Source organism: Chenopodium album, chromosome 2 (assembly GCF_948465745.1).
Source record: "Chenopodium album chromosome 2, dcCheAlbu1.1, whole genome shotgun sequence".
Lineage (NCBI taxonomy): Eukaryota > Viridiplantae > Streptophyta > Magnoliopsida > Caryophyllales > Amaranthaceae > Chenopodium > Chenopodium album.
In genome coordinates, this window is record NC_137835.1 from 79,142,351 (window position 1) to 79,167,808 (window position 25,458).

A 25,458-nucleotide genomic window follows, 5' to 3' on the forward strand; every position below is an offset into this window, starting at 1 on the left:
AAAAAACAATTTTTCATTTAAATATATTTGGAAATCAATAATTCCCAATGCATATTTAATAGTGCAATAATTTTCATTAAGAAAGGAGCCAAATCTAGAAAATTATGAATAACATTGGAAGGAAATAATCCTTTTTTTTTAATAGAATTCATTGATAACAAATCAAACTCATAATCATATGTAAAAGAACAATATATTTTAGAAAAGGAAATGAATCATATAATTATTAGGAAATCAATAATAATATCATAATCTACTAGTATATAAAGAGGCCAAAAGTATGAATTATGAAAGGTTTTTATACTTTAATTATATATAATTCAATTTTTCATCTCCATAACTCTAAATACAAGCAATAAGAAATTATAACAAATGGCTAGAAAGTTCTTTGTGTCACTCATGCTAGTGCTACTAGTTATTCTAGTTTGCGGTAAGTATTATACATTACAAAGTTTGATAAATCTCCCTATTATGAATTATGATTATACTTTCTATTTTTATATGTAGTAAATCTGTAGAATTTAATCTAATATAATTTTCAAACATTGATTAAAACTTTATATGCTTTAAAGTATTATGTGTGTTAAAATTTAAACAATATTAGTGTTAAAACTTTAAATTATTTTATCCTTAATTTAATTGATTTATTACTCCATAATATTTTACTTTTAATTCATTTTTATTACCAGGTAATATTTTTACACATTTGGAAAAATTAAAATGTGAATCGAAACCAATCCGAAATTTTTCTTATCATATCAACCGATGATATTGCATGTAATCATCAAAGTTACTGATAGTAGTGGTACTCGTATTTATTTATTTTTTGTTATCATATTGGATAAGTGCAGGCTCTAGCTATGAGTTCAAGATTTGATAAAGTGTTCCTTCAACACATTGGAACAAACGATGACGACGACGAATGTTCACCAGGTTGTACTCAAAAAGCTTGTCAGACTACATGTAGTAATGATATTGCTCAATGCATTGGGCCGCCTTTCATTGAAAAATGTTGTTGTAATCCGGGCTATCCGGCATAGTTGCGGTCAAACTGTTAAATAAATAAACACAACGTCTTAGTAAGTGCAAAAAACTCAATCTACAAATTATAATTATGGACATTTTTACAATGTGTAAAAAAATGTATCATTGCAAGGGCAAGTGAAATTGCAATGCACTCTACAAATTTAATAATGGATGTTTTTACTTTTTACACTGGATTAGTGCCAATGCGATGCACGATAGTAATAATCTTTTTTCATATAACTAATTTGTGATAAATAAATATAAAAATGAGGCAAGTCGTGCAATAATACAAATGCGTGCAATGCATAAAAGAAAAATGAAATAATAATGCAAGAATTATTAAAACCACAATTAAGAAAAATAATTTTATTGTTGATTTGTTGTGTTTAAAATATTTAAAAATATTATACATTATATTAAATTAATGATGCATGTTATTCCCAATAAAACTATATAATGTAGATGTAGTATGACTTTTTTTTTTTTTTTTGAAAAGGTGTAGTATGACTTTTTATCAATGAATTAATTACTATTCAAAAAAAAAAATCAATGAATTAATTAGCTTTGTTAAAAAAAAATATAAATAAATAAATAAACAATGTACTTCCAAATAATAAGGTAAGTGAAATAATTAAAAAAAAAAAGATTTAAAGCTGACATCATATTATATACTGGCGGGAATTTTTTTTAACGATAGCTTTACATATGCCCAAAATGATCGGTGTAAGCATGACATATTGTAGTAATAGTTAATACAAATAGATTTTTTGAAGGAAAAAAAAAGTCATAACTTGGTAAAAAGGAAAAGTATTGTGTAGAACGGACTCATGTGAGTCCAATCATACAAAAAAAAATAAATAAATAATTATTAAAAATTAGATAATAATGGTCAGATATTAGATAATAATTGTTAGAAACTAGATAATATTGCTCAGGTATTAGATAATAAGTATCAGAAATAAGATAATATTGGTGTAGATAATAAGTATAAGAAAATAGATAATAAGTATCAGAAATTAGATAATATTGGCCAGGTATTAGATAATAAGTATAAAAAATTAGATAATATTGGTCAAAAATCAGATAATAAGCATAAGAACTCAAGCAATCCCACGATGCAGAAGACTTCAACCAGTAAAAATAATCAAATCGTCCTGTGTTGATATTCTAGGATAACCAGGCCAAGGACAACCCTTTGATTTGTTATCTACAGTGGAAGCTTTAACAATGCTGTTCAAAATGGTTGCACCAAAGTAATCCAAACCCCCAACAACTGCGTGCTACATATGCGGGTCCAATGCTTCTCATGGCATCAGGAGCTTCCTTGTATAAGAACTTTGGTAAAATTATTACATAAATATATAACGAAAAACTAACTCAATTATATTGGTTCATAAGATTTCAAATCAACACCATGAGTATATCCTTTTTTTTTTCCCATTGAACCCATTATTGTACAATTATATATATATATATATATATATATATATATATATATATATATATATATATATATATATATATGATAGTTTAAATGTTAATAGTGTATTTTTGGCTCCTTATCTTATACTCTCCACCATATTTCAACCTTCTAAATTATATCTTATCCCCCCATAATTAAAAAGAAAAATGAGAAAAAAAAAAAATCCAACCTTTGCACTTTTTCCTCCTAAGAATCCAACCTTCATTTTATTCCTCAAAAATTCAACCTTTATACCCCACCTTCTCCAACAGATCCATTACCTGTTGATGACTGGTTTTTTTAAGTTACATGCCACGTGTTAGGTTAATTTTTTTTAAATTGTTTTTTTTTAAAAAAAAATCAGGAACCCAGCCAGCCCCCCAACTCGTTGCCTGACCACCCTATCCCCATCGCACATCGGCCACCGGAACCCAACAACACCATTCTCCTCTCCACCGGAAAACCCACAATCCCACACCACTCCTCTCGCCAACTCAAGCAATCCCACGATGCAGAAGACTTCAACCAGTAAAAATAATCAAATCGTCCTGTGTTAATATTCTAGGATAACCAGGCCAAGGACAACCCTTTGATTTGTTATCTACAGTGGAAGCTTTAACAATGCTGTTCAAAATGGTTGCACCAAAGTAATCCAAACCCCCAACAACTGCGTGCTACATATGCGGGTCCAATGCTTCTCATGGCATCAGGAGCTTCCTTGTATAAGAACTTTGGTAAAATTATTACAGAAATATATAACGAAAAACTAACTCAATTATATTGGTTCATAAGATTTCAAATCAACACCATGAGTATATCCTTTTTTTTTTTTCCCATTCAACCCATTATTGTTAATAATTTAAATGTTAATAGTGTATTTTTGGCTCCTTATCTTATACTCTCCACCATATTTCAACCTTCTAAATTATATCTTATCCCCCCATAATTAAAAGGAAAAATGGGGAAAAAAAAAATCCAACCTTTGCACTTTTTCCTCCTAAGAATCCAACCTTCATTTTATTCCTCAAAAATTCAACCTTTATACCCCACCTTCTCCAACAGATCCATTACCTGTTGATGACTGGTTTTTTTAAGTTACATGCCACGTGTTAGGTTAATTTTTTTTAAATTGTTTTTTTTTTAAAAAAATCGGGAACCCAGCCAGCCCCCCAACTCGTTGCCTGACCACCCTATCCCCATCGCACATCAGCCACCGGAACCCAGCAACACCATTCTCCTCTCCACCGGAAAACCCACAATCCCACACCACTCCTCTCGCCGGCACACACGCTACCCACAGTCACCAATTCGCCACCCACAATAACAATCCCCAAACGCCGATCGACCACCCCTTTCCTCTTTCCCCCTTACCCTGTATGAATTCATCGACGTTATCCAGCCAAATTTAACTGTTGGATACATATCGGCGCGTAATTTTCCGACAAAAATCAAAATCGCAAGAGAAACGGGGTTGCTGCAGTTGGGTGGAATTATTCCAACAAAGATAGATGAAGATCAACAACCTTACTTTTTCCGTTGCGGTGATTGGGAAGGGGTGAAAACGGGGCTGCAAAACGGTTGGGTGGATTAGGGACTGGTTGGTGCAGGATTACGCGTTTCTCTTGCGATTTTGAAGGGGTGGAAACGGAGGGGCGCGATTTTGGCTGTGGGGATGGGACCGGAGTGATGCAGTGGTGGTGGGAATGGGTGGAGCATTGGTGGTGTTTGGAGGAAGGAGAGTGAAAAGAAAAAAATAAAATTTTTTATTGTGGGTGAATCGAACTGTGTGGTGGCGGAATTGGTGTTGCGTGGATTGTCGGAGGCGCAGTGTTGGAGGGTTGTTGAAGGTGCGGTGGGATGCGTTCACGAGGGTTGTTGTGTGGTGGCGGAATTGGTGGCGAGGCAGCTGCTGGTTGTTTCCGTTTTTTAAGAAGAGAGGAGAGAGAAAGAGGAGTGAGAAAGAAAAGTGTGAGAATAAAAAAAAAAAAAAACTTTTTAACCTGTTTAACAGGTTAAAGGTCAAATGGATCTGTTGAAGAAGGTTGGGTATAAAGGTTGGATTTTTAAGGAATAAAATGCAGGTTGGATTTTTAGGAGGAAAAAGTGCAAAGATTGGAATTTTCTTTTCCATTTTTCCTAATTAAAATGTCTTAAAATCTTGTGTAACTATTCTCTTCAAAAAAAAAAAAAAAAAAAAAAAAAAAAAAAATCTTGTGTAACTATTTTAATTAAGCTGAACACGAATTAAAAAGGAATACAATTATTGTAAAGATAATATATTAGATTAGGAATAATATGGAGCATTATAGTTGTATTATATTATATAAATATTCCAAAATAATTTTTTTTTGCTAAAATGGGAGGGAAAGTTTTGGAGGGGAAAAACATCACCAGAAAGTGACACGTGTCATTTTCGGTGTTTGTTGATGATGATTGATTGATTGATTATTGATGATTAGAAATGGACACTTAATTTTGGGATGAGGAAGTAGTACCCTAATGACTATCCAGATCTTGTGATTATAGCATAAACAGTGTTCATAATACAAATACCATTTAATGTTTGTACATTACCAAGGAAAATAATGAATTGTCAAAGTTTAAAGTATAAATGTTTCGTAGCTAGAGCTAAACTATTCACGCAAATAGTTAGATACAAGCATACAACCACACACCACAATCTATAGCTAACAACTATCCCCACAACTACACCCGATCTTGTCGAATACATCGAGCTAAATGTCACGTGCTAACAATTTCCCAAATGACCCAACACAACAGGTCCCATATGAAGCAAACGAGCAAACCTTCTAATATCTGTGTGCCTTACCGATGCACGCGTTTGTGGTAATATTGTGTCATTTTGCCGTTAATTCCTTTAAGCCCCGGAGATTCAGACGTCGCAAGAGGGGCTATGTGCTCTTCCCGTGACATTAAGCTTAAGCCGTCCCAGACCATATCAAATCTTTAGAAAACCCAGATTATAACATACACAATTTGATTTTGAAGGCAGTTTTCCATGTTCATCCCCTTCTTGTAGTTTCTACACCCACCCATCCTACTAAAAAGTGAAAACATCAACACATAAATCTCAGAAAATCTTTAATACTACTATTCCTTTCAATTTCTCTATTTCTGTTGTATCGTGTTCTTCGATTTAATCGACACTTTTTTCCTGCAACTTCACTGCAAATCAGAGCTCAATCAATGGATCATTCATGGCGTCCTCACCCAACTATCCAAGGTAACATCTGCCCAACTTGTTCAATCTCTCACTTCCCCTTTTGCCCTCCTCTTCCTCACCCCTCTACATATTCTGCTCCTAATTTGGATCCCAATTTTCGCCCAATTAATATGAATCGACCCGTTTATAATAATACTAATCCTAGTGACCCATATTATGATCCGGGGTTTAGTAATCGAAACCCTAGTTTTCCTCATGTGGGTAATTTTGGGAATGTTAATGGAGGTCCATATTCAATGCAAAACCCTGGTTTTGGGGATGGTAGTTATATGGGGAATGATTATTATAACAATGTGAATGATAGGGGTAGTAAGAGATTAAGGGTTGATGGGAATTATCCTGGGATATATGGGGTTCATGGCGATGGGAATTATCCGGCATCAAAAATTCCGGTGGATGGTGGTGAGAGAAGGTTAAAGATGGTTCATGATCATGGTGGACCGAATCCGGGTTTTGGTTTTGGTGGGGACATGAGGGGGAATGCTCTAGAAAGTTCGGGTTTTGATAGGAATGTTGATGTTCGGGTTCCTGGGAATTCGAGTGAGTTTGGAGTGAGACCGTTGAGCAATGTGGAGATGAGTAACAACCCTGCTGGGGTGGGGCATGGTGTGCATTATCAAAGGGATGGAGTAGAGTATGGATCGCGGTATAGCGTGAAAAGGAGTGTGTCGGAGGTAGAGCATGGTTATCATCACTCGAACTATGGGATGCCGCGTGGTTCAAATGAGGGATTTTATGGTAGCAATGTAGAGCCTATGCATTCTCACAATGCTCCTATACATTATGATCAAAGGAGCAATTTGCCTACAGCAAACCACTATTCCGGTGGCCATCCACCACTTGCTCCTGCAGTGCCGCGACCTGGTCAATTGAGATATGATTATGGTCCTCCACGCCCTTTAAGTGATTTAAGGCCGCCAATTGAAACCAGGCCACCCCCTCCTGATGGTTATCATGTTCCAGCTGGTAATCATATTGCTCCTGCCAGGCCTCATTACGGAGCCCCACATATGGATTACCAGGGTGGTTATGGTAACTCTATTTCAGAAAACACGGGTCATTTTAATGCTTCACAAGGATTTGACATGCAGCCTCCACTTCCAGCTTCTCCACCTCCACCTCTGCCTATGGAGCCACCAGGTCCTTGGCCAACAGATCACAAGCCTTTATCTTCACCACCCAGAGCATCATCTTCATTGTTTCCTGTTCCTGTTGGCTCTTCAGCTCCAGTGCACTCTTCACATGCCCCGATTCCTGAATCTCACACACGGGCAAATTCACATCCGCTGAACTCTCAACTTGGACATATGTCTCGTGGTGCCTTTCAACGGGTGAGTGAATCCAAACCTTCCTTTATTTATTGTTTGCTTGTAGATGTCATGGTATAGTCATAGTAGATTTTGTTTCTGAGATACTCAATAGACTACTGGAAGGTAGGAGAAGATATGTACCCAATTGTCATTTATGCCAATTAGGTTGCTGAGTGATGTAGCTTCTCAAGTCATGGTTAATTGATATCTTGGAATACATGATTGACAGCCTGCTAGACTTTCCCTCCCTCCTAAGGCGAACTTTCTTTGAACTCTTGAAAAATACAAAGTACTTGCATCATCTTTTATGGTGCTGCTAGTTTAATTGAAAAACAAGGGCTTCTCCTATTTGATGATTTGTGATGTTTGTGTCTATTTGACTCGTTTTGTGGAGTTTGCTACTTTTTTTTTATTTTTTATTTTTTTATTTTATTTTTTTAAATTTTTTATTTTAAAAATTCTATTGCTTCCCTATTCCAACAAACTGTTACATTGGCGTTCTTTCTTTCTCCAGGATGCTCAAGGAACTTTGACATCATTTGGACAATATCTTGGAGATGGCCAAACAATTCCATCACAGAACACTTTTCCTGATAAACCAAAAACTATAGATGCTACCCACTTATTCAAACCACCTCATCGGAAATCTCGTCCAGACCATTTTGTGATTATACTCCGAGGCTTACCAGGTACTTCCATTGCTAGACCTTTTTGCTGAATCTGACGTTCTCTTCTTCGTGAACTTTTAATTTGGTCTATGGAGTATTTTTTATCTGTTTGGTACTAGATGGATAAGAACTAGAAATGTTTTAAGCAGCAATATTTTTTAAAATATGTCAAGATACACTTTTAATTTATTATTGGAGAAGATGATATACTTCGTATATGTTTGATAGCTCAAATAGACTTTGCAGAATCCAGGTGTTCGTTTTTAAGTTAAACAGTCCAAAATTGATCAATTGATTAAATAAAAATAGGCTACAGATATACTTGAAACACAAGTAAGGGCGAAAAGATCGAGATTAAGACAAAACTATATGACCTTAATCTTAGCTTGATCCTGCATACTGTAACAAAAATAAGTTACCTGAGGCTAATTATCTAGGAAATCACCTGAAAAAGTTATAAAATACTTATTCCTACTTCTAAAACAATTTGAAATACATCTAATCCTCTAGCCATATTTGTAATTTTGTAAAACCCAACCACATTAGCTTGTTATAATGAGTAAGAAGGGGGAAAAAAAATCTTAATGTGTATGTGCATGAAATTAGCACAGCACTATGCACATGCACTTAAATAAGTAAACATTATCTCAAAAAATAAAAGGATGTGATTCCTCACCATTGTAATATTTTACACAGGAAGTGGAAAGAGTTACTTGGCTAAGATGTTACGTGACTTGGAGGTTGAACATGGTGGCAGTGCTCCCAGAATTCATTCAATGGATGATTATTTCATGACAGAAGTTGAGAAGGTACAGTTTTGGCTTTTTATCCTCTCATGTTCCACATAAAATGTTCAGTTTGATTTGTTATATGCGGTAAGATATACTAGTTTGATCCTCAAGGACAGTGTATTGGTTTATAGACCTATAAATCATATTGAAGGGATAACACGACAAGCATAATTTAAATTTTGAATTAGAGGATGTTGAAAATTGGATGTGATGAGTATGTGAAAGCTTAGTAAGTGCGCTTTCCTAATTATGGGAAGATGGACTTTCGTTATGGGAAGATGGACATTCGTTATGGGGTGAAGTGTTTTATTAGTTTGGTTACTTTGGTAAAATATCCTTTTACAACCCTAATCCAGTTGAGATGTTTATTTACACTGTTTTAAACTTAAAATCTGAATAATTCATACTCATGTAGCATCTTTTGCTTCATAGGTTGAGGAGAATGATGCTTCAAAATCTTCTGGAAGGTTCAAGAAACCTACCATGAAGATGGTCTTAGAGTACTGTTATGAACCTGAAATGGAGGAGGTATTGCACTAATTGAAAATTATAAATGTCTTTCTCTGTTGCTCAAATGGTCTTGGAATTCTTGACTTCTGAATTTGTTTTTGTTGCAACAGGCTTACAGATCAAGCATGCTAAAGGCATTTAAGAAGACTCTTGAGGAGGGTGCTTTCACCTTTGTAATTGGTATGATTAATGATTAGACTAGTGAATAACAACTGATCTATTTTCTCTTGCATCTTCTAATTTTATACTCTCTTTATAGTATGACTTAATCTTATTTTATGAAACTAGTAATGTATGGTTTGGCTTTCCGTGCTATAAAATTATGCTTTCTATATGCTCTTTAGAAAAATCGTAGGCATAGACATACAAGAAGTCATGAATTCCTGATTTATATAGGAATTCACGAATTCCTTTGTTGAGTTTAGCTGTGGGTCTTAGTGGTCATGTAGTGCTGTTGCACTGCTTTCATCTTCACTGACATCAGATGCAGTTTTCATTGGCAATTGACCCATTTGTCGCTGATTTGTTGTGCCTCGTCTTAGTGGATGACCGCAATCTGCGGGTAGCTGATTTTGCTCAGTTTTGGGCAACTGCAAAGGTATATTCTGTTTCTTTAAAATCAGTAATGCGAGATTTTGTTGTCTGTTTCATGTTCTTTTGGGGGTCTGGAAAAGGATTCTTCTCAAGTTCAGATGGGATAATACCCATGTGGGCCAGTTTGCTACATTTTTTATTGGCCTTGCTTCGCTTGTCTTTTAGATGTTAATTTGTGACTCTTTGCTGTAATAATATTGCAACATCAACAAAGGTTAGCAGATGTTGATGCTGCTTTATGCTCATTGCTATATTGATATTAATGCTAATGGCTTAAGCTTGTTATTTGGTTTGACTTTGCAGCCACTAACTGTCCTTTTGCTGCTTTCATTTCTGTTTTAACTGAATTTCTCCATTCTATCCGAGTTAATACTTGATACTTTATGCTTTAACTAATGATTGTCTTTTTATTTTTTGCTCAGAGGTCGGGTTATGAAGTTTATGTGCTGGAAGCACCATACAAGGATCCTGCGGTGAGTTTCCTTTAGGCCGTTCATGTATATTGTTGGTCATAGTTTAGGCTTCTCGTGCTGCCTTTAAAGCATGGCCTACAAGTTACAACTGGGGATGATGCATACCTCTTGTGTGAAAACTTTGTCTCTTATACTGTCACAAGTTGCCTCTTTCTCCGTCTTTCTCTCTCCTTGTTCTTTAGCTAAGGTACTGTTGAATGGAAAGAATAAAAAGAAGGGGGTGGGGTGGGGTGAGGGAGGAGGATCGTAGAAAGTCTCTGTTTGTATGGCATTTTAATATATTTCCTTTTTTAATTCCCTCATCCCCTGCGGTCTTTGACGATTGGAATGTTTTAGGGTATTGCATATTTTTTAGGGGTAGTAGATGAGCCATCATTTCTTGACTTAAATACTTTTACTTTTTTTTTTTTTTTTTTTTTTTGAAATATCTGTAAAAAAATTTCAGGGTTGCACTGCTAGGAATATTCACGGCTTTAATCAGGTTGATGTGGAAAAGATGGCTGCAAAATGGGAAGAAGCTCCATCAATGTACTTACAAGTGGATGCTAAGGTTTAATCTATGGTCCTTTCTATAGCCTTTTTGAATTATGGTTAGCAAGATTGTTCTAACTTGATATGGGTGTAATACATTTATGACAGTCTTTATTCCATGGAGATGATTTGAAGGAGAGCAATATAGAAGAGGTAATATAAATTACATTAAAAAAAAAAAATACCGCGAGTCTTTATATTTGTACTTTGTATTATCTTTAAGGGTCATAATCTGTTTGGCTGATTTGGTAGGCCATAGGCAGTTATATATGATGGTAATACCAATGAACCTGTGTTTATTTGCAAAGAAGTCCCCAGTAATGCAACTTTAATTCTATGTATGTTATGTCAAATTTATTTTCATTATAACATGGACATTCTTGAAAAGAAACACTTAAGTAATTGGTTAAAACTGCAACATGGGTGGATTCACTTTTTTAAATGTGAGTATAGAGATGAAAACAGAAAAAATGTGATGAAGAGAGATAGTGAGAACCATAATCCAAATAAAGTGATTTTACAATCATTTTACTTCCCATGTTGCAATTTCAATGAACAGATGGAGTATAGACTCAATACAATTAGTCAATTACCATCATTTATCATTGTCTAGTACCTGCCAAACTAGCAGTGTAAGTCTTCTTGTTGTGAGTTACTATTGATGACAGTTTCTGCACTCAGGTTGATATGGACACGGAAGATGGGGATGTTGATGAAAGAGTAGCCGAGAAAATTGTTACATCTTCGTCTGGAGACTTTGGGTCTTATGGTATGGTTCAAAATTTATTTTAATAAAACTTTATTACCTTTACATGTTTGAAAACCTTTATTTTTTTTAAATTTTTTATTATTATTATTATTTATTTTTATTTATTTTATATATATATAAAATTTGAAAGCCTTGCAAATTAACAATGCAGTTGGGAGTGGATTTTTTTTTTTTTTTTTTTTACCACTGCTTGATACTAGTTCAAGACACTATTTAGCAGATGATTATTTCTTTCATTTGGTGGGATCATATTTCTATGAGCAGTTTATTTTGTGAAAAAACAAAGTGTGATCTGAAAAGGTGCTGGTTGGACACCTTGCACCTTTGATTTTGAGATGTACCAAATGCTGCCTGCTGTAAATTTGGCTTAATGCTGTATTATGCTTGCATTTGTGACCCTTATGTAATACTTCCTCCGTTTTCTTTAGTTGACACATATTCCTTTTTAGGAAAATTCTTTTAGTTGACAAGTCTCTTTTTGGTGAGTTTCTTAATGTATAAATCCCATTTTATCCTCGCTAACACCTTTAAATTGATTTGAAATATGGTGGGCAAGGGGTATTTATTGGCTTTTAACATCTTTTGACACCTTCTAAAATGTGTGCCTAGATGAAGTGTGTCAACTAATAAGAAACAGAGGAAGTTATTTTAGTGTTTTCCAGATCTTTTGAATGCTTTTTGGTTCATTACTTCTCATGATTGTATGTTTTTAGCCATTTATACATTGTTATCTTCTTTGCTGGGTCACTCATTAAAAGTTGAAGATTTTGAGAGGGTAAAGGATTATATTGTCATGACTTGCTTTTAGAATTTCTTGCAAATTTTCAAGCTGTTATTATAATCATTTTGGAAGTGACATCAATTGTATAACATAAAAATCCTGAATAGAGAGGAAGGGTTTGTGGTTAAGTTTTGGTCTTCAAAATACAGTTTCCCAAAAGGATGAGAGGAACTGGAATTCCCAGGTTGATCATCCAGCAGAAGAAGTCAAAGATTTAGGACGTAGTAAATGGTCAGACAATTTGGATGATGACGATGATGAGATAAATCAAGTTTTGAAGGGCAAGGCCACTGTTTTGTCTGGATTGGTCAGAACATATGGGAGAGAAGGTAAATCTGTTCACTGGGGAGATCAGGTATGCTATTTCTTTTCGTCTTTCAATGTATCTACATGCTTGATCTATAATCGTCTAATTGGTCTATACTCTGCAGTCATGCACAGTGGTTTCCACTTATGTATATTGTGGTTGTGACGCGTATAATTGTCTTCTGCACTGTCTTTCGTTTTGCGAGAGTGAAATCAAAGTTTGTCCATGTTTTACATTTGTATATTTATACTCCAGAAAATCAGAAGTGTTATCTCGAGAGTGGAGTTAATTAAAGGTCTATGGTCTACCATTAAATGGTTATTTTGGTGTCCTTTTAGTTAAACTTTGATGGCTCATTTGTGATAAGTTGAACCTTCCAGGAGTAGTAGCTGTAACCATATCGTGCTTGTTTGTTTTGCCATATCTTAAATTTTTTCTGTTTCTTTTGATAAACTGTGTTTCCGTAGTTATATTTATTGTGATTCACCTGATTTTGTTAGGTAGTTTGAATGTTAAAATTCTATTTTATGTTTTCCCCTTTGACTCAATTGGCAGAACAATGGGGAGAAGAAGTTTCAATCTCCTCTCCTCTCTAAATGTGATGCTGTTTCTTGAACTTGATGGTTCTGCTTGGCATGTCCTTCCAAGGATTTATCCAAGAATTGTGATTGCGGGATATATTGAGTTATGCTGATAGATTTAATCGAGAGGAGTTGCTAATATTTGTTCCTCATTCCCATGCCTGGCTTGTCTAACGATCAATTAGAAAGCTGCAAACCTGCTTTGTCAACATGCTAGCAATTTTCTAATGTGGAGCTACTTCCAAGTCTTCCATGCTTGGAGTTTTGCTTATTGCTTGTGGATTTCCTTCTATACTGTGTGGCTTATTGCTTGTGGATTTCTTTCCATTTTTTGGGTTGCGTGTTGCTGACTTGCTGTATGCTAAAATATGCTGACCTCTGGTTCCTTGTTAACTGGATATAATGCTGTTTTATAGGGTGGCAATACTGGTTTTTCCATTGGTGCTGTCAAGAAAGCAAATTTGGTGTCATTAGTCATTGGCCCTGGTGCAGGTTACAACTTGGTGGGTTTTCAACTTCAACTTCATCGAATAATTTAAAGGACTTCAATTTAGTTGTGTTGTATTAAAAGGACAAGTAGTTTTTTTTTGCAAGAATATTATAAACTTTTTGCCTTATATTCTACAGAAGTCAAATCCACTACCTAAGGAAGAAGCAACAGCCGGAAATTCTAGAGAGACGAAGAAGCATACCATGTTTCAAGAAAGGCAGCGTGCAGAGCAAGAGTCCTTCAGAGCTGTTTTTGACAGGAGGCGGCATCGTATTGGTGGTCTTGATCCTGAGGAGGACTGATGTGTCGCATACAGTTTTGTAGTTAGTTTCCATTTTTCCTGATGTTGTCCCTTTGGATGGGATATGCTCATTCCCTTGTATAACATTGTATTGCCAATTTTCCAAGGCTTGCTTGTAATCATGTGTATAATACAAGATCATTTGAGCAAGACATAAAATGAGGTTCTTCAAATGGTAGAATCCAACAAAATCGATACTGTATGGTATCATTTTTTAAAATGTGCAAATGCTCATTAACTTCTCCTAAATTTCTCTTATTTTGTTCTCAAAATAGAAAAAAAAAGTCATTAATCTAAATTTGATAAGTTAAAAATTTAAGTTTTACATATTCCCTTCAATGTTTTTTTTTAATTTTTTTTAATTTTTTTTAAGTAAGATAAAAAAACATTAGGATGTCCTCCTCACGAAGGGTATATTGAAGCCCCAAATAAGTTGTAGAACTTTATTAGTTATGCAATAGTATGATTTCAAGTTAGTTGGAATGTTGGATATGATGCAAGCCTCTTAATGATCAGACTTCATTTGCTAGAACAACTAAATGATTTAAGTTTTGCTCTGTTTTTATTGAAGGAAATTCAAGTTATTCTCTATTTTTCAAAGAAACTACAAGACTCGATTTATGGTTCACTTTGGTAAAGCACACACATATTCGTACGAATGTATGCAAGTATATTATGCAATATATGCTTTCAAAACCACAATTTTTCCTAGGAACATAATCATGATATACATACTAGTTTAAAAACATTGCCTTTGCTCCTAGATTCCTTGCATTTTTCTCCTTGTTCTTGCCTCCATTTGTAAGCAAGAAGCAAGCCATAAAAGAGGGGTACGTTAGCTAAACCATACGACTAAGTACAATCAACTTTGTTTACGCGTCTCCTATTGCTCACAAATGAGAGCAGCTAACCCCAAGGCCAGTAGTTATTCTAATGGATCGAGAAAAAAGTATAGCTATCTATTGAAGAAGCTAAGCGCGATTTTAGCATGCTTCTCCTTCCTTACAATTAAGAGCACCAGCAAAGCGTGTAAGACGCTTGACATAACTTCCGGGTTTTGCTTTGATCACGTCTTGCCTAGTGTAGGCAAATTTCTTTGTTTTATCTCCAGATTGATTGAAGAAAGCTCCATTCAACATCATATCTTCATCCGAAGTCCATAGCCAATTCTTCCACTCACTATATGGTGCATATTCCCTCTTAGTCACCTACATTCACCAACATGTTATCATTAATAAAAACTTTAGATTATATCCATTTTAAGAGCATAAGCAAGTACTAGTGTTGATAATGTTACCTCTTTAGCAAAGAGATTAGGAGGTGCTATGAAGCGATTTCCTTGGCTAATGATTGTAGGGTGTTGGCTTCCTCCGATGGCATACATTTCCCAATGAGTGTAGTCATTGTTAACAACATGGAAGAACCCATATCTACATCTTGGCATTCTTTGTATCAAACGCTTCCCAAAGTGGTTGAATGCTATTGTTACTTGCATTAATTCATCCAATGTATTACCATCTCTTGCTCCAAACAACATCACCTATACATATATCATTAAATTTACTTATTTACACATATGCATTTGGTTACTAATGTTATGACAATCCAAAATTTCTAATCATGAGACTAGTTGTTATTACATCCCCAGGTTTTTTAAACCTGAGACCTCGGTTAAGCTAGAATAACTGCTACCTTACCAACTGATCTAAACACTTACTGGTCATATCCTAGATTGTAAGATTTTGTAGATGTAACGAAAAAAGTAAAAATCAAATCTTGTCTACATTATTGTCCTACGTGAGTCCCTGTATAATAGCCAAACATATAGCACACAGGGAGCGTATACTTACATCATTGTGATCGGTGAAGTGACAATTGGAGATGGTGATAGCAGTTGAAGCCTCAATAGCATCAATCAAACCATCCATACAATTAGACATAGAAACATGATCAATCCAAATATTAGTAGATCCAAAAATAGATATACCATCACCATCACTAGCAGTCCTAAACCCAAAATGGCTCATAGAATCTCTAATAAGCCCACCATTTCCCTTCTTAATATCATGTATATGTACACTATGTATGATCACATTATCCACATATTGTAACATTATTCCAGCCCCGCCGGCTATGTGTACGTGCCCTCCACGGCCATCTATCGTCTTGTTGCTCGAAACGAGGAGCTCTTCACTTAGCCTAATCACCATGCCATGGTTGAAAGTGATCCAAAGTGGTCCATCTTGGATGACTGCATGGCGGAGGGTTCCTGGCTTAGGGTTTAGTAGGTCACCATCCGAGTCATCGGTCACAAAATAGATTCTTCCCTTTTTACCCCCGGTGGTCTTGTGACCGAACCCTCTAGCACAATCAGCTAGCTTTTGACGGTTCATGGACCAGTGCTTGTCACATCTCCAACACCGGTCTATAGGGTTCGCGGCTAGGCAATGACCATCATACTTCCCTAAGCCCCTCCTTGTATTGTTGTTGCTCGTCTCATGGTAGTTCCTGTGTCATCAAACATATAATTATAACTAGTTTTTATAGGCTTTGGGCGATGCCTCAAGATACTACATTAATTCCATAATTGAAATCCTTAATTATATTTAATTTTAATAAAATGACATATAATATGATATAGCTTAGTGGCTGGCAATATAGTTTTGAAACTTGAGGTCTTGAGTTCAAACTTTGTTCAATCCATAGGTTCGCGTTTTACTTTCTCAAAGATAATATTATTTATAACTTATTCCAAAATAAAAGTGTATGTTACATATTTCAAAAATATTTGTTCTTTTTAAAAAAAAAAATTAGAATCATTTCAGACTCAATGATAGGAAGCCTGGCCTTTGAAAAAAAAGTGTATTGCGTGATAAAAAATAATTTAGATTATTAGGCCACTTTATTGCATCTATAAGGATGAGTTAGATTGGGTTGACGCCTATGCTGGTGATTCAAAATCGACTTGTCTATTTAAATTTAAAAGATTTCTTATTTAGACATCGCGTCTAGATTTGAAATTTAGGTCTCTATGTGCCCCTACTATCAAACGTCAAATGTGTAGAGCATATTGTAAGAAATGAAAGGTGAATGGTAATAACATACTCGTGAACTTGTTTATTAAGCGTGTGACAAGCTTCTTGTGGATTGGGATCATAAGCCTTAGCTGCATTCATCTTTGCTTGCTGCTCTCGATTTTTCCAATGGTCGTCGAAATCACCAATGTTAGCCTGTACATGTAGGGGAAGGATGATTGAAACAAATATGAACAAGAACATACACATTATTGTAACTTTTGTCATTCTTTTTTTCTGTTTTTTTAACCTTCTTTTATCTCCGAACAAATTCTTTTTTTTTTTTTTTAATAATATTTTAAATTTTTTGAGAGTGTTTTTAATCTATTCTGAATTACCCAAGATTGAAATTCCAATTTTGTTAGTTGCAAAATAGTGGTATAAAGGAAAGAAATTCTAAAACAAGAAAGAAAAGAAAAGGAAATGGGAAGCAGAGAGTGAAGAAAGGTGAATGTGACAAAAATTGGCGAATAGACAAACAGAAAATATAATAGAGGGTGGTAAAAATATGTACATGTGACAAAAATTGGCAAATTAAAAAAAAAAACAGAAAAATTATAGGGGTGGTAAAAATATGTACACTTTTTGCTCCAATTTTAGCAAATTGTAGACATTTGGCGTACTATACATATGGCTTCGTGTTTAAAGAAGAACTAGTTTAAGTCCCGTGCAATGCACGGTTTTTACTTAACCTAAATTTTAATTACAATATTAATTTAACAAAAACTTGAAGTACATACTTGAATTTCTTTTTTAAAAAAAATAATCATAAAAAAAAAAAAAAAGCAAAACAAAACTTGAGTTTAATATTATATTGATGTCAAAAGTTATTGATCATTAAACATTTTATTTAAAAAAAAAAAACAAATTTAATGATTATAGGATTTTACATAAGAATTTTTTTTTTTTTTGACGGGTACATAAGAATTAAATTTTATGTTAATTATAACCCATGCAACGTATTTTTTTTTTTAGAGTAACATGTGTAATGTACATACCTCAACGTCCCAATTTTGTTGGCATGTTTTGACCGGCACAATGTTTGTAGCTTACTTTGACCGACATAATGTTTTATACAAATTTAATTGCTTTTTTTTGTGATAATTAATAATCAAGGTTTTTTATTTTTATCTATTGAATTGTAGTGTTATTATTATAAATAAATCAACAAATATATACTTTGTAATAAAAGTTAAAGAGTCAATCCAGGTTGGAGCAAAAAAAAAAAAAAAACTTCCAAAGAAAAAATATGATACAAAATGATATGGAGTATTACATTATTATTGTAATATATTATATGTTTGTTTATTTTAGAAAAAAATATCTATTATAAAATAATGAAAGATAGGTTAAAATATCTTCATTTCTAAAAGCGAATCCTTCCATGACACTTGGCTTTTAGTATCAATGGTGTAGTGTACTCTTCATTCGCTTTTAGTATCAATGGTGTAGTGTAATCTTCATTCAATAGTAAAACACAATTGATTAGTGCATATCACACATTGATTTAGGGATCTTCTAACGATGGGCACATGTTAACAATAACTCATACTATGTACTAGTACAATATTTTCTTTTTTAAAAAAAAAAAAAACTCGTATTAGCATATTAAATTAAATAATCATTATAAATAAAGAGTTAATCTTTACCTACACGCTATCGATCGATTTAAAAAAAATTGAGTAAATTGATAGAATTTTCTTTTAAATCACTATTTTCAAAATCAGAAGTTTTTTTTTGTCTTTGTGACAACATAGTTTAATAATCTATAAAGAAAAAAAAAACAAACTTTCTTTGTAGCACATAGTCTAATAATCTATAAAGACAATGTAGCTGCCAAATAATTTACCCTCAATAGTTGTAGCACATGTAAGGTAAACCAATATAATTTTTGAGAAATTAAGATATCCGTGTTTGGCGTGTGTTGAATTACTTTACTTTATTTGTTGATGAATGGTGCAACTGAAAATTTTGCAACATTAGATCGAGTTTTTATTAATTGCTCACTTGAAATTATTGCAACAACAAGTTTGAAAGCAAATTAAAGAATTCCTTTTCCTTTGCAATAGACTTCAGTACTCAAACCCAAAGCTTGGTATAAATCAATGTAAAGACTTCTCTTAATTAAAAACTTGCATGTTTAAAAGTACACCCAAACACTTTTCTCCCTTGCCTAAGATTAGTACGAGGAGTAGTATATAACATTGACACATCCATTGCAATAATACCATTCAAAAATATAAAACAGACATAAATTAAAATCACGGTTGTTTATAGGGATCGGATTCCTTGAAAATATGGCAGATTTCACACTGCAAAGTAGGACACGACCAAGGATAGCCATTCCTCGTCGTCTAGAAGATGAAGTTGTACATTGTGAAATCATGAACTATTTATAGAGAAATAAACGTATTGGAAAAACCTCTTTGTGCAACAAATCCATTACGCCACTACTCATACCCACTAAGAAGATCATGTCCCCTGAATTAAGGAACCATGAACTCCTCAATGTGCAAAACCATGATCTGAAGAAGAACATGGGGAGTAGGCCGCAAGTTTTGGGAAACATGGAGATTTTATTTTTCAGAAGATATTTTGTAAAATCAGATTTAAAAATAAAATTCTCTTTTTGTTTGAAAAGATAATCGATAATTAATAACAACTTCCCTAAAAATTAGCTAGCACAAAATTATCTTTTTAGACCAATTCCACACAGTATTTCGAATGCAACTTAATATCTTATACTTACATAAATCCTAAAATATATAAATATATTTAGTCTTCATGCTTTCTGTTGAAGCTTCTATTCCGAGGCTTCTGTTCCTTGGGAGGAACTTCTCTTCTCTGATGAGGCTTCTTCTCTGAAGCTTCTGTTCCCTGAGGGAACCTTCTCTTCTCCAGTCTTCATTTCTGAAGCGCCAGTTCCTGCAAGGAACTCTTCTTTATGGATGGCTCTGCTTCTGGCCTTCTTGTTCCTCATGGTATTTTTACAAGAAACTTAATTCTCCTGGTCTTTGTAACTGAGTACACACTTAAACAATCAAGCACTTATTAGTTTGTAAGTAAGTGAGGTTGTGTCATCATCAAAATCATTAAGTCCAACAATATTCCCCCTTTTTGATGATGACAAACAAACCAAACTTACTTACAAGGAAACAGAGCTAATCCATTTTATTCCTAAAGAAAAGTCCTAAAGAAAAGAAAATGCAAAAACAAAATATAATGCAGAAGGGAAACTAATGTTAAGAAAATAAAAGCAATGCATAAATAAATAACTTAAGGAAAAAACTTGAAAAACTTGTATATCCATTATACCTGCTTGTAGAGATTAGGCAGCTTGTGAAGATTTCGAATAGAGACCATAGAATGATTAAGTTTCCTTGATAATTTGCATCCTTTTCCCCCTTTTGGCATTATCAAAAACTAACATACACACATATAGTATACCATAACACAGCACCATCTAGTGGTTTAGTGTTAAGACAAGAAGCATGCATAGAGAGAAAACATTCACAAAGCATATAGGCAAAAGAAACATAGATTATAATCATCCAAAACCGATTCAAAACATCGGCCAAATGTACCAAATTCGCAAGTTTACCAAAGGAAATTTAAAAAGTGCCCAAAATATTACAGAGCAAATTAAAAATTGTTCCCAAAAGCAGATAAAATATAAGTTTCATCAACATAAAGAGGCTGCAAGGAAAGACATGTTAAGATGCAATGCTCTGGTCATCATCAACAACAAGATCCTCCAGCTTCTTGCTGATTTGAGACACTATGTCCTTCACAATGGACTGTCTCCCTTGTTCAGTGCTTGAGACCAGCTTCTTGACATCAGTGTTCAGAATGAGCATGCTCTTCTTCAGTTCTGCCATGTTCTGCTTTGACTCCTCTTGTTCCTTCAGCACCTTCAGGAGCATATCTATCCTTCATCTCCTTCACATCCTCGCTGGGAACCTTTGGTGGAGAACTGAAAGCTGCAAAACCTGTTCCTGCAGATGCATGCTTGCCCGAAATAGGAGAGCTTGTGACTTTCTGCAATTCATCTTGCACCCCAGTGATATCAATGCAAATGGGTGCAGAGGGCTCCTTTTTCTTCATCAACCTCAAGCTCTTCCTTTTCTTCCTTCCCCCTGTCTCAGTCACTTCCTCAACCACCTTTTCCTCTTCCTCCTCCTGAATGTCCTGCACCACTCCCTCTATTATCCCCGTAGCTCTCTCTTCTTCCCCCTTAGCTATGGCACCTACTTCCTTTGGCCTTTTCTCCTTTTCCTCCAGCACAACTTCAAAACATCCATCTACAACCTTCATCTTATGGTTTTCAAGGAAAATAGGTTGCATGTATTCGGTGTTTTGAGGGGCAGGGGTTCTTTATCAGCAAAGGAGATACCAAAGCTTTCGAAAACATAGGTAAGTAGGTTACCATATCCCACCTTCCATCCTTTTGGAACACAGTGGGAAAGGTGTTGGATCATGATGGAGGGGAAGTTGATTTGGATCTTTTTGGCTAGGCATTAGATGAGAACAGAGTCAAGCTTGTTGGCACTGTCTCTCTTTTGGGTGCGAGGGATTATATCATTGAAAACAAATTTTAACAAGATTTTGTCAAGAGGGGTTAGGTCATTGTGGTTTATGTAGGTTTCCTCCGGGTCTCCACCTAGAAACTCCACTATTTCATCAATATTTTCATCAGGAAGAGAGTTCCATATCACATTACTTTTGAAATATAAATCATATCCAGTATTAGGAACATCAAACAACTCAGCCAAGTACATCGCATCAAACTCAATTTCTTTTTCATACACACAACAACGAATAACACCTTTGGAGTATTTGAAACTTTTGCAAAAATCCCTCATTGCATCAACATACATACTCTGATTAAAGAATTCACTTAACAAATTCACCCAATTTTGAGCCTCAATTAAATCAAGCAGTTCATACAACTTAACAGACTTACACCAAGGAAGATTAATAGCCAAACCTGTCACAAAGTGATCACTAATCTTCTCTTGCCTTTTCATGGCTGCTGGCTTGTCCCGATAATTGACTCCTAGTTCCGGAGCACTCTCTTCTTCATCTTGCATGTCGTCGGACTTCCTCTTTCGAGAAGACTGGGATTCGGTAGTTGAATCCACTTTTGGAGGCTCTTGATCTTCAATGGGAGCAATTTCCGGTGGGATTTCCATGGTAATGTCTGGAATTGGGTTTGTGTTTAAGTCGGCTTCAATTTGGGTTTTTGGAGAGGTAGACATCGGAGAGTAATTTTGATCGGAGTGATGAGAGAGAAGGTAATTTTTGTGTGGTGTAAATTTTTGTGAGGCTGACATCTTTTATGGTGGAGGTAAATTGGTGAAGTGAGGTGTCGTTTGGGAGGTGAAGTGAATTTAGTTGATTTGACACTCTTATTTATTGCTTAGGGAAACGCAAACCGTGTTTTATGAGAGTATTACACTTGGGATACTTTTGAACAAAGGATAATGATGAATATTAGATGTATTCATTTGAATTTTGTGTTTAGATAAAAAAGAATTTGGAATTTTGAAAATTGGATAAACACAAAAACTTTATCTCTTGAATTTTATCAGTAAAGAACACTTGCAAATATAACTTGATACACGGAACAAATCAACAAGGCTCATGCAACCAATTTTGGACTTTCTATATTATATGACTTTCAAATTGCTTTATCTCTCTTCTCACTTTCAACATTTTCTCAACCTTGAAGCTTCATTAGTAATCTCTTTCCTCTATCTCTTACTCTTTATTTTCTGTTTTTTAATTGCTTTGAATTATATATTTCTCTCTTAATCTTGGTTAATTATTGTTGCATGTTCAATCTACTTTGTTCTTACTTCTCTCTTCAATTTGTTAGATTTTATTTTGAACTTAGATATTGTTGTTAGAATATTCTTTACCATGTTTAGTGAGTAGTTAGTTAGCTAGGGGTTGGGTGAAGACCCAAACAAGCCATGGGTTGATTGATATTTGTGCTTGCATGTTCATTTTGGATTGATGATTGATTGTTAAAGAATTGGTTAATTGCATGTGTAATTGGATGGCCACTTATTGCTCATGTATTCACTTCTATGCTTGCATTGAAAGATGAGGTCTAGTTGTGAGCCCTTTCTTGTATGATTATGCTAAATTCCTCTTGATTACGGTCCCTTGTTTGAATGATGTAGTAGTCTTAGTTGCGGTAATTAGGAGAGAAATCCCAATTATTTGTGCCTTAGTACTATCTCAAACCAATCGAAAGACAAACCCGAGTTAGTAGTCTACTTCCCATTGTTAAAACTTGGTTGGCCTATCTTGCTAGTTGAGTTTGGTTTAGGAATGCTTAGTGTTGTGGTTTCGAAAGAAGTGAACCTTTTCTTGTATGATTAGACCGAATTTCTATCTTGATTATGGTTCCTTGTTTGGATGATATAGTAGTCTTATTAGTTGCGGTAATTAGGAGAGAAATCCCAATTATTTGTGCCTTAGTACTATCTCGAACCGATCGAAAGACAAACCCGAGTTAGTAGTCTACTTCCCATTATTAATACTTGGTTGGCCTATCTTGCTAGTTGAGTTTGGTTTAAGAATGCTTAGTGTGTTGGCTTCGGTAGAAGACAATGTTGAGTGCCCTTTCTATCACCCAATTTGTGTACATGCTTGCTTATTGTTTTGATTCATAGGTTTGGTTGGTGTCGATTCCCATTTCCTTCCCCTAGTGTTTGTCTCCATAGTAGTTATTTAATCAAACCCCAAACTTGTGACCGAACTAGATTACAACCGTTTCATATTCTCGGAGTACTCATACCCATTCCCTGTGGATACGATCCTTTACTTACCCTAGACTTGTCTTAGGTTGGTTTAGGTAGAAATATTGTTTGGCTTGAGGGTGATTGTCCAACGACCGATTATTCCCTCGACCAGGTATAATGGTCCGTGCACTATTCATAAGAGCAATTTCATACTTTTTATAAAGTAAGTAGGGAAGGGATTCATGTACTTCACTTTGACTAGCTTTGATGTTCTACGCCATGTTTGGATACAGAGAAATGGAGGGAAAGAGAGAGAAGAGAAATGGAGGGATGCATCATCCCTTGTTTGGATATTTAATGTAAGGAGGGAAGGGGAGGGATCCATTTTCCTTCCACTTTTAATAAATCAAATCCCTCCAACAATCCATCCATTGTTGGAAACATTTGGAAGGTAAATGGAAGATCTTCTTCTCCTTCCCCTCACCTCCCTTTCCCTTCCCTCTTTTTCCTTCCTCTCCCTTTCCCTTCACTATTGTTATCCAAACATAGTGGTATAGCTAAGAAAAAATATAGTCATATGAGATCTTGTTAGATTCATCTCGGATTATACTATTTTAATATCTAACATTTATAATTTTTATATATTGCTAAATACAAATATAAATGATTGAAATAATACATCGGCAAGTATAAAAACAGTTGTATTGTAAGTATAAAGAAATAGAGGAAGTATATATTTTTTTTGACAAGTGTGACATATGATATTGTTTACGTGATTTTATCATAATAATCCCTTCATTTTAAAATACTTGCTCCACCATTTTTAAATAACTACTCCATTTCCTTATTTAGAAAACTTTTACAATATTTAATACATTATTCTCAACTTATGGACTCAATATAAATCATATTTTATTAATTTCATATTCTGTTTCCTATAATTCTTTCAACTACTTTTGCCTTTTACATTAATTTATTTCTCCACCTATCCCACTACCTTCATATTTTATTACTTTCTTCAATTTTTCCAAAAATTCCTCACATGGAGAAATGAAACAAGTATATATTTAAAAACGGAGGGAGTAACATCTTGGGAGATTTTTTTGTGTGGCTGGCCTTGAATAAAGAAAGGCACAAAAAAATTGATGTGCTTTTAGATAAATATACCATGCACAAATGTGTTAAATATGGATCTGGACCGCACTCACAAACTAAAAGAGAGTGTCTACTTCACAAGTCCAAATGAGGTTCATTCCAAATTCATATGACAATAAGAAGAGTAGCCCCTAGACCTTACAAAATTTTCTATTCTTTTATCAATGTGGGACTTTTACATTTGTTATTTGTTGGCCCGAGATCGGGACATACTTCAACAAAATGTGATGTGTGTGATCACTTATATAGTTGAGACATTTCAATGCACTACACATTGTCATAGCTGAGCAATTGAAATCTCAAATAGATTGCATCAGTTGAATTGTTTTGTGTATCAAGTTGCATTCAAATTAAAAGTCTTCTTTATCTTCAAAGAAAAAAAATTAGTTGTTGTTACGTCCCAAAGTCTCGTACCTGAGACCTTAGCTCAATGAGTAACTTTTGTATACACTCGGTGCACAGTAATTTATTGTACATATGGGGTTATTTTTATAATTTTTTGGGTAACTTTATCAATAAAACATAAATATTTCCTAACTTTTATTCATATTAGAATAACTTTTACTCATTTTAGAATAACTTTTACTCATTTTAGAATAACTTTATAACGGATGTACAATATTTTATTGTACATCCGAT

General features: G+C 34.5%; 2 protein-coding genes across 2 annotated transcripts; one reads left to right on the top strand and one right to left on the bottom strand.

The window, feature by feature from the left end:
• The first annotated feature begins 5,359 nt into the window (after window positions 1–5,359).
• Window positions 5,360–14,078, top strand: LOC145601984 (uncharacterized). Its single transcript, XM_081658092.1, has 13 exons — window positions 5,360–7,063; window positions 7,557–7,731; window positions 8,407–8,519; window positions 8,934–9,029; window positions 9,122–9,191; window positions 9,554–9,609; window positions 10,028–10,078; window positions 10,524–10,628; window positions 10,718–10,762; window positions 11,291–11,378; window positions 12,309–12,514; window positions 13,464–13,550; window positions 13,675–14,078. The coding sequence occupies exons 1-13, from the start codon at window positions 5,696–5,698 to the stop codon at window positions 13,837–13,839; spliced, it is 2,625 nt and encodes an 874-aa protein (XP_081514218.1). The 5' UTR covers window positions 5,360–5,695; the 3' UTR covers window positions 13,840–14,078.
• A 743-nt stretch (window positions 14,079–14,821) lies between these two features.
• LOC145588979 (pectate lyase-like) lies at window positions 14,822–17,577 on the bottom strand. Its single transcript, XM_081645563.1, has 4 exons — window positions 16,944–17,577; window positions 15,689–16,346; window positions 15,136–15,378; window positions 14,822–15,046 (listed from the first exon to the last, which is right to left on the bottom strand). Exons 1-4 carry the CDS (start codon window positions 17,138–17,140, stop codon window positions 14,822–14,824), a joined length of 1,323 nt encoding a protein of 440 aa, XP_081501689.1. The 5' UTR covers window positions 17,141–17,577.
• Between the last annotated feature and the right edge of the window lie 7,881 nt (window positions 17,578–25,458).

What these genes read in the sequence shown, in the direction of transcription:
- LOC145588979 (XM_081645563.1), bottom strand. Translation starts at nt 17,140, where the DNA reads ATGACAAAAGTTACAATAATGTGTATGTTCTTGTTCATATTTGTTTCA. An exon ending in CTTAATAAACAAGTTCACGA is followed by an intron (nt 16,347 to 16,943) that starts GTATGTTATTAC and finishes TTGATGACACAG; the next exon opens with GAACTACCATGAGACGAGCA. An exon ending in ACTTCACCGATCACAATGAT is followed by an intron (nt 15,379 to 15,688) that starts GTAAGTATACGC and finishes ATATATGTATAG; the next exon opens with GTGATGTTGTTTGGAGCAAG.
- LOC145601984 (XM_081658092.1), top strand. Translation starts at nt 5,696, where the DNA reads ATGGATCATTCATGGCGTCCTCACCCAACTATCCAAGGTAACATCTGC. An exon ending in TGCTTTCACCTTTGTAATTG is followed by an intron (nt 9,192 to 9,553) that starts GTATGATTAATG and finishes GCCTCGTCTTAG; the next exon opens with TGGATGACCGCAATCTGCGG. An exon ending in CTGGTGCAGGTTACAACTTG is followed by an intron (nt 13,551 to 13,674) that starts GTGGGTTTTCAA and finishes TATATTCTACAG; the next exon opens with AAGTCAAATCCACTACCTAA.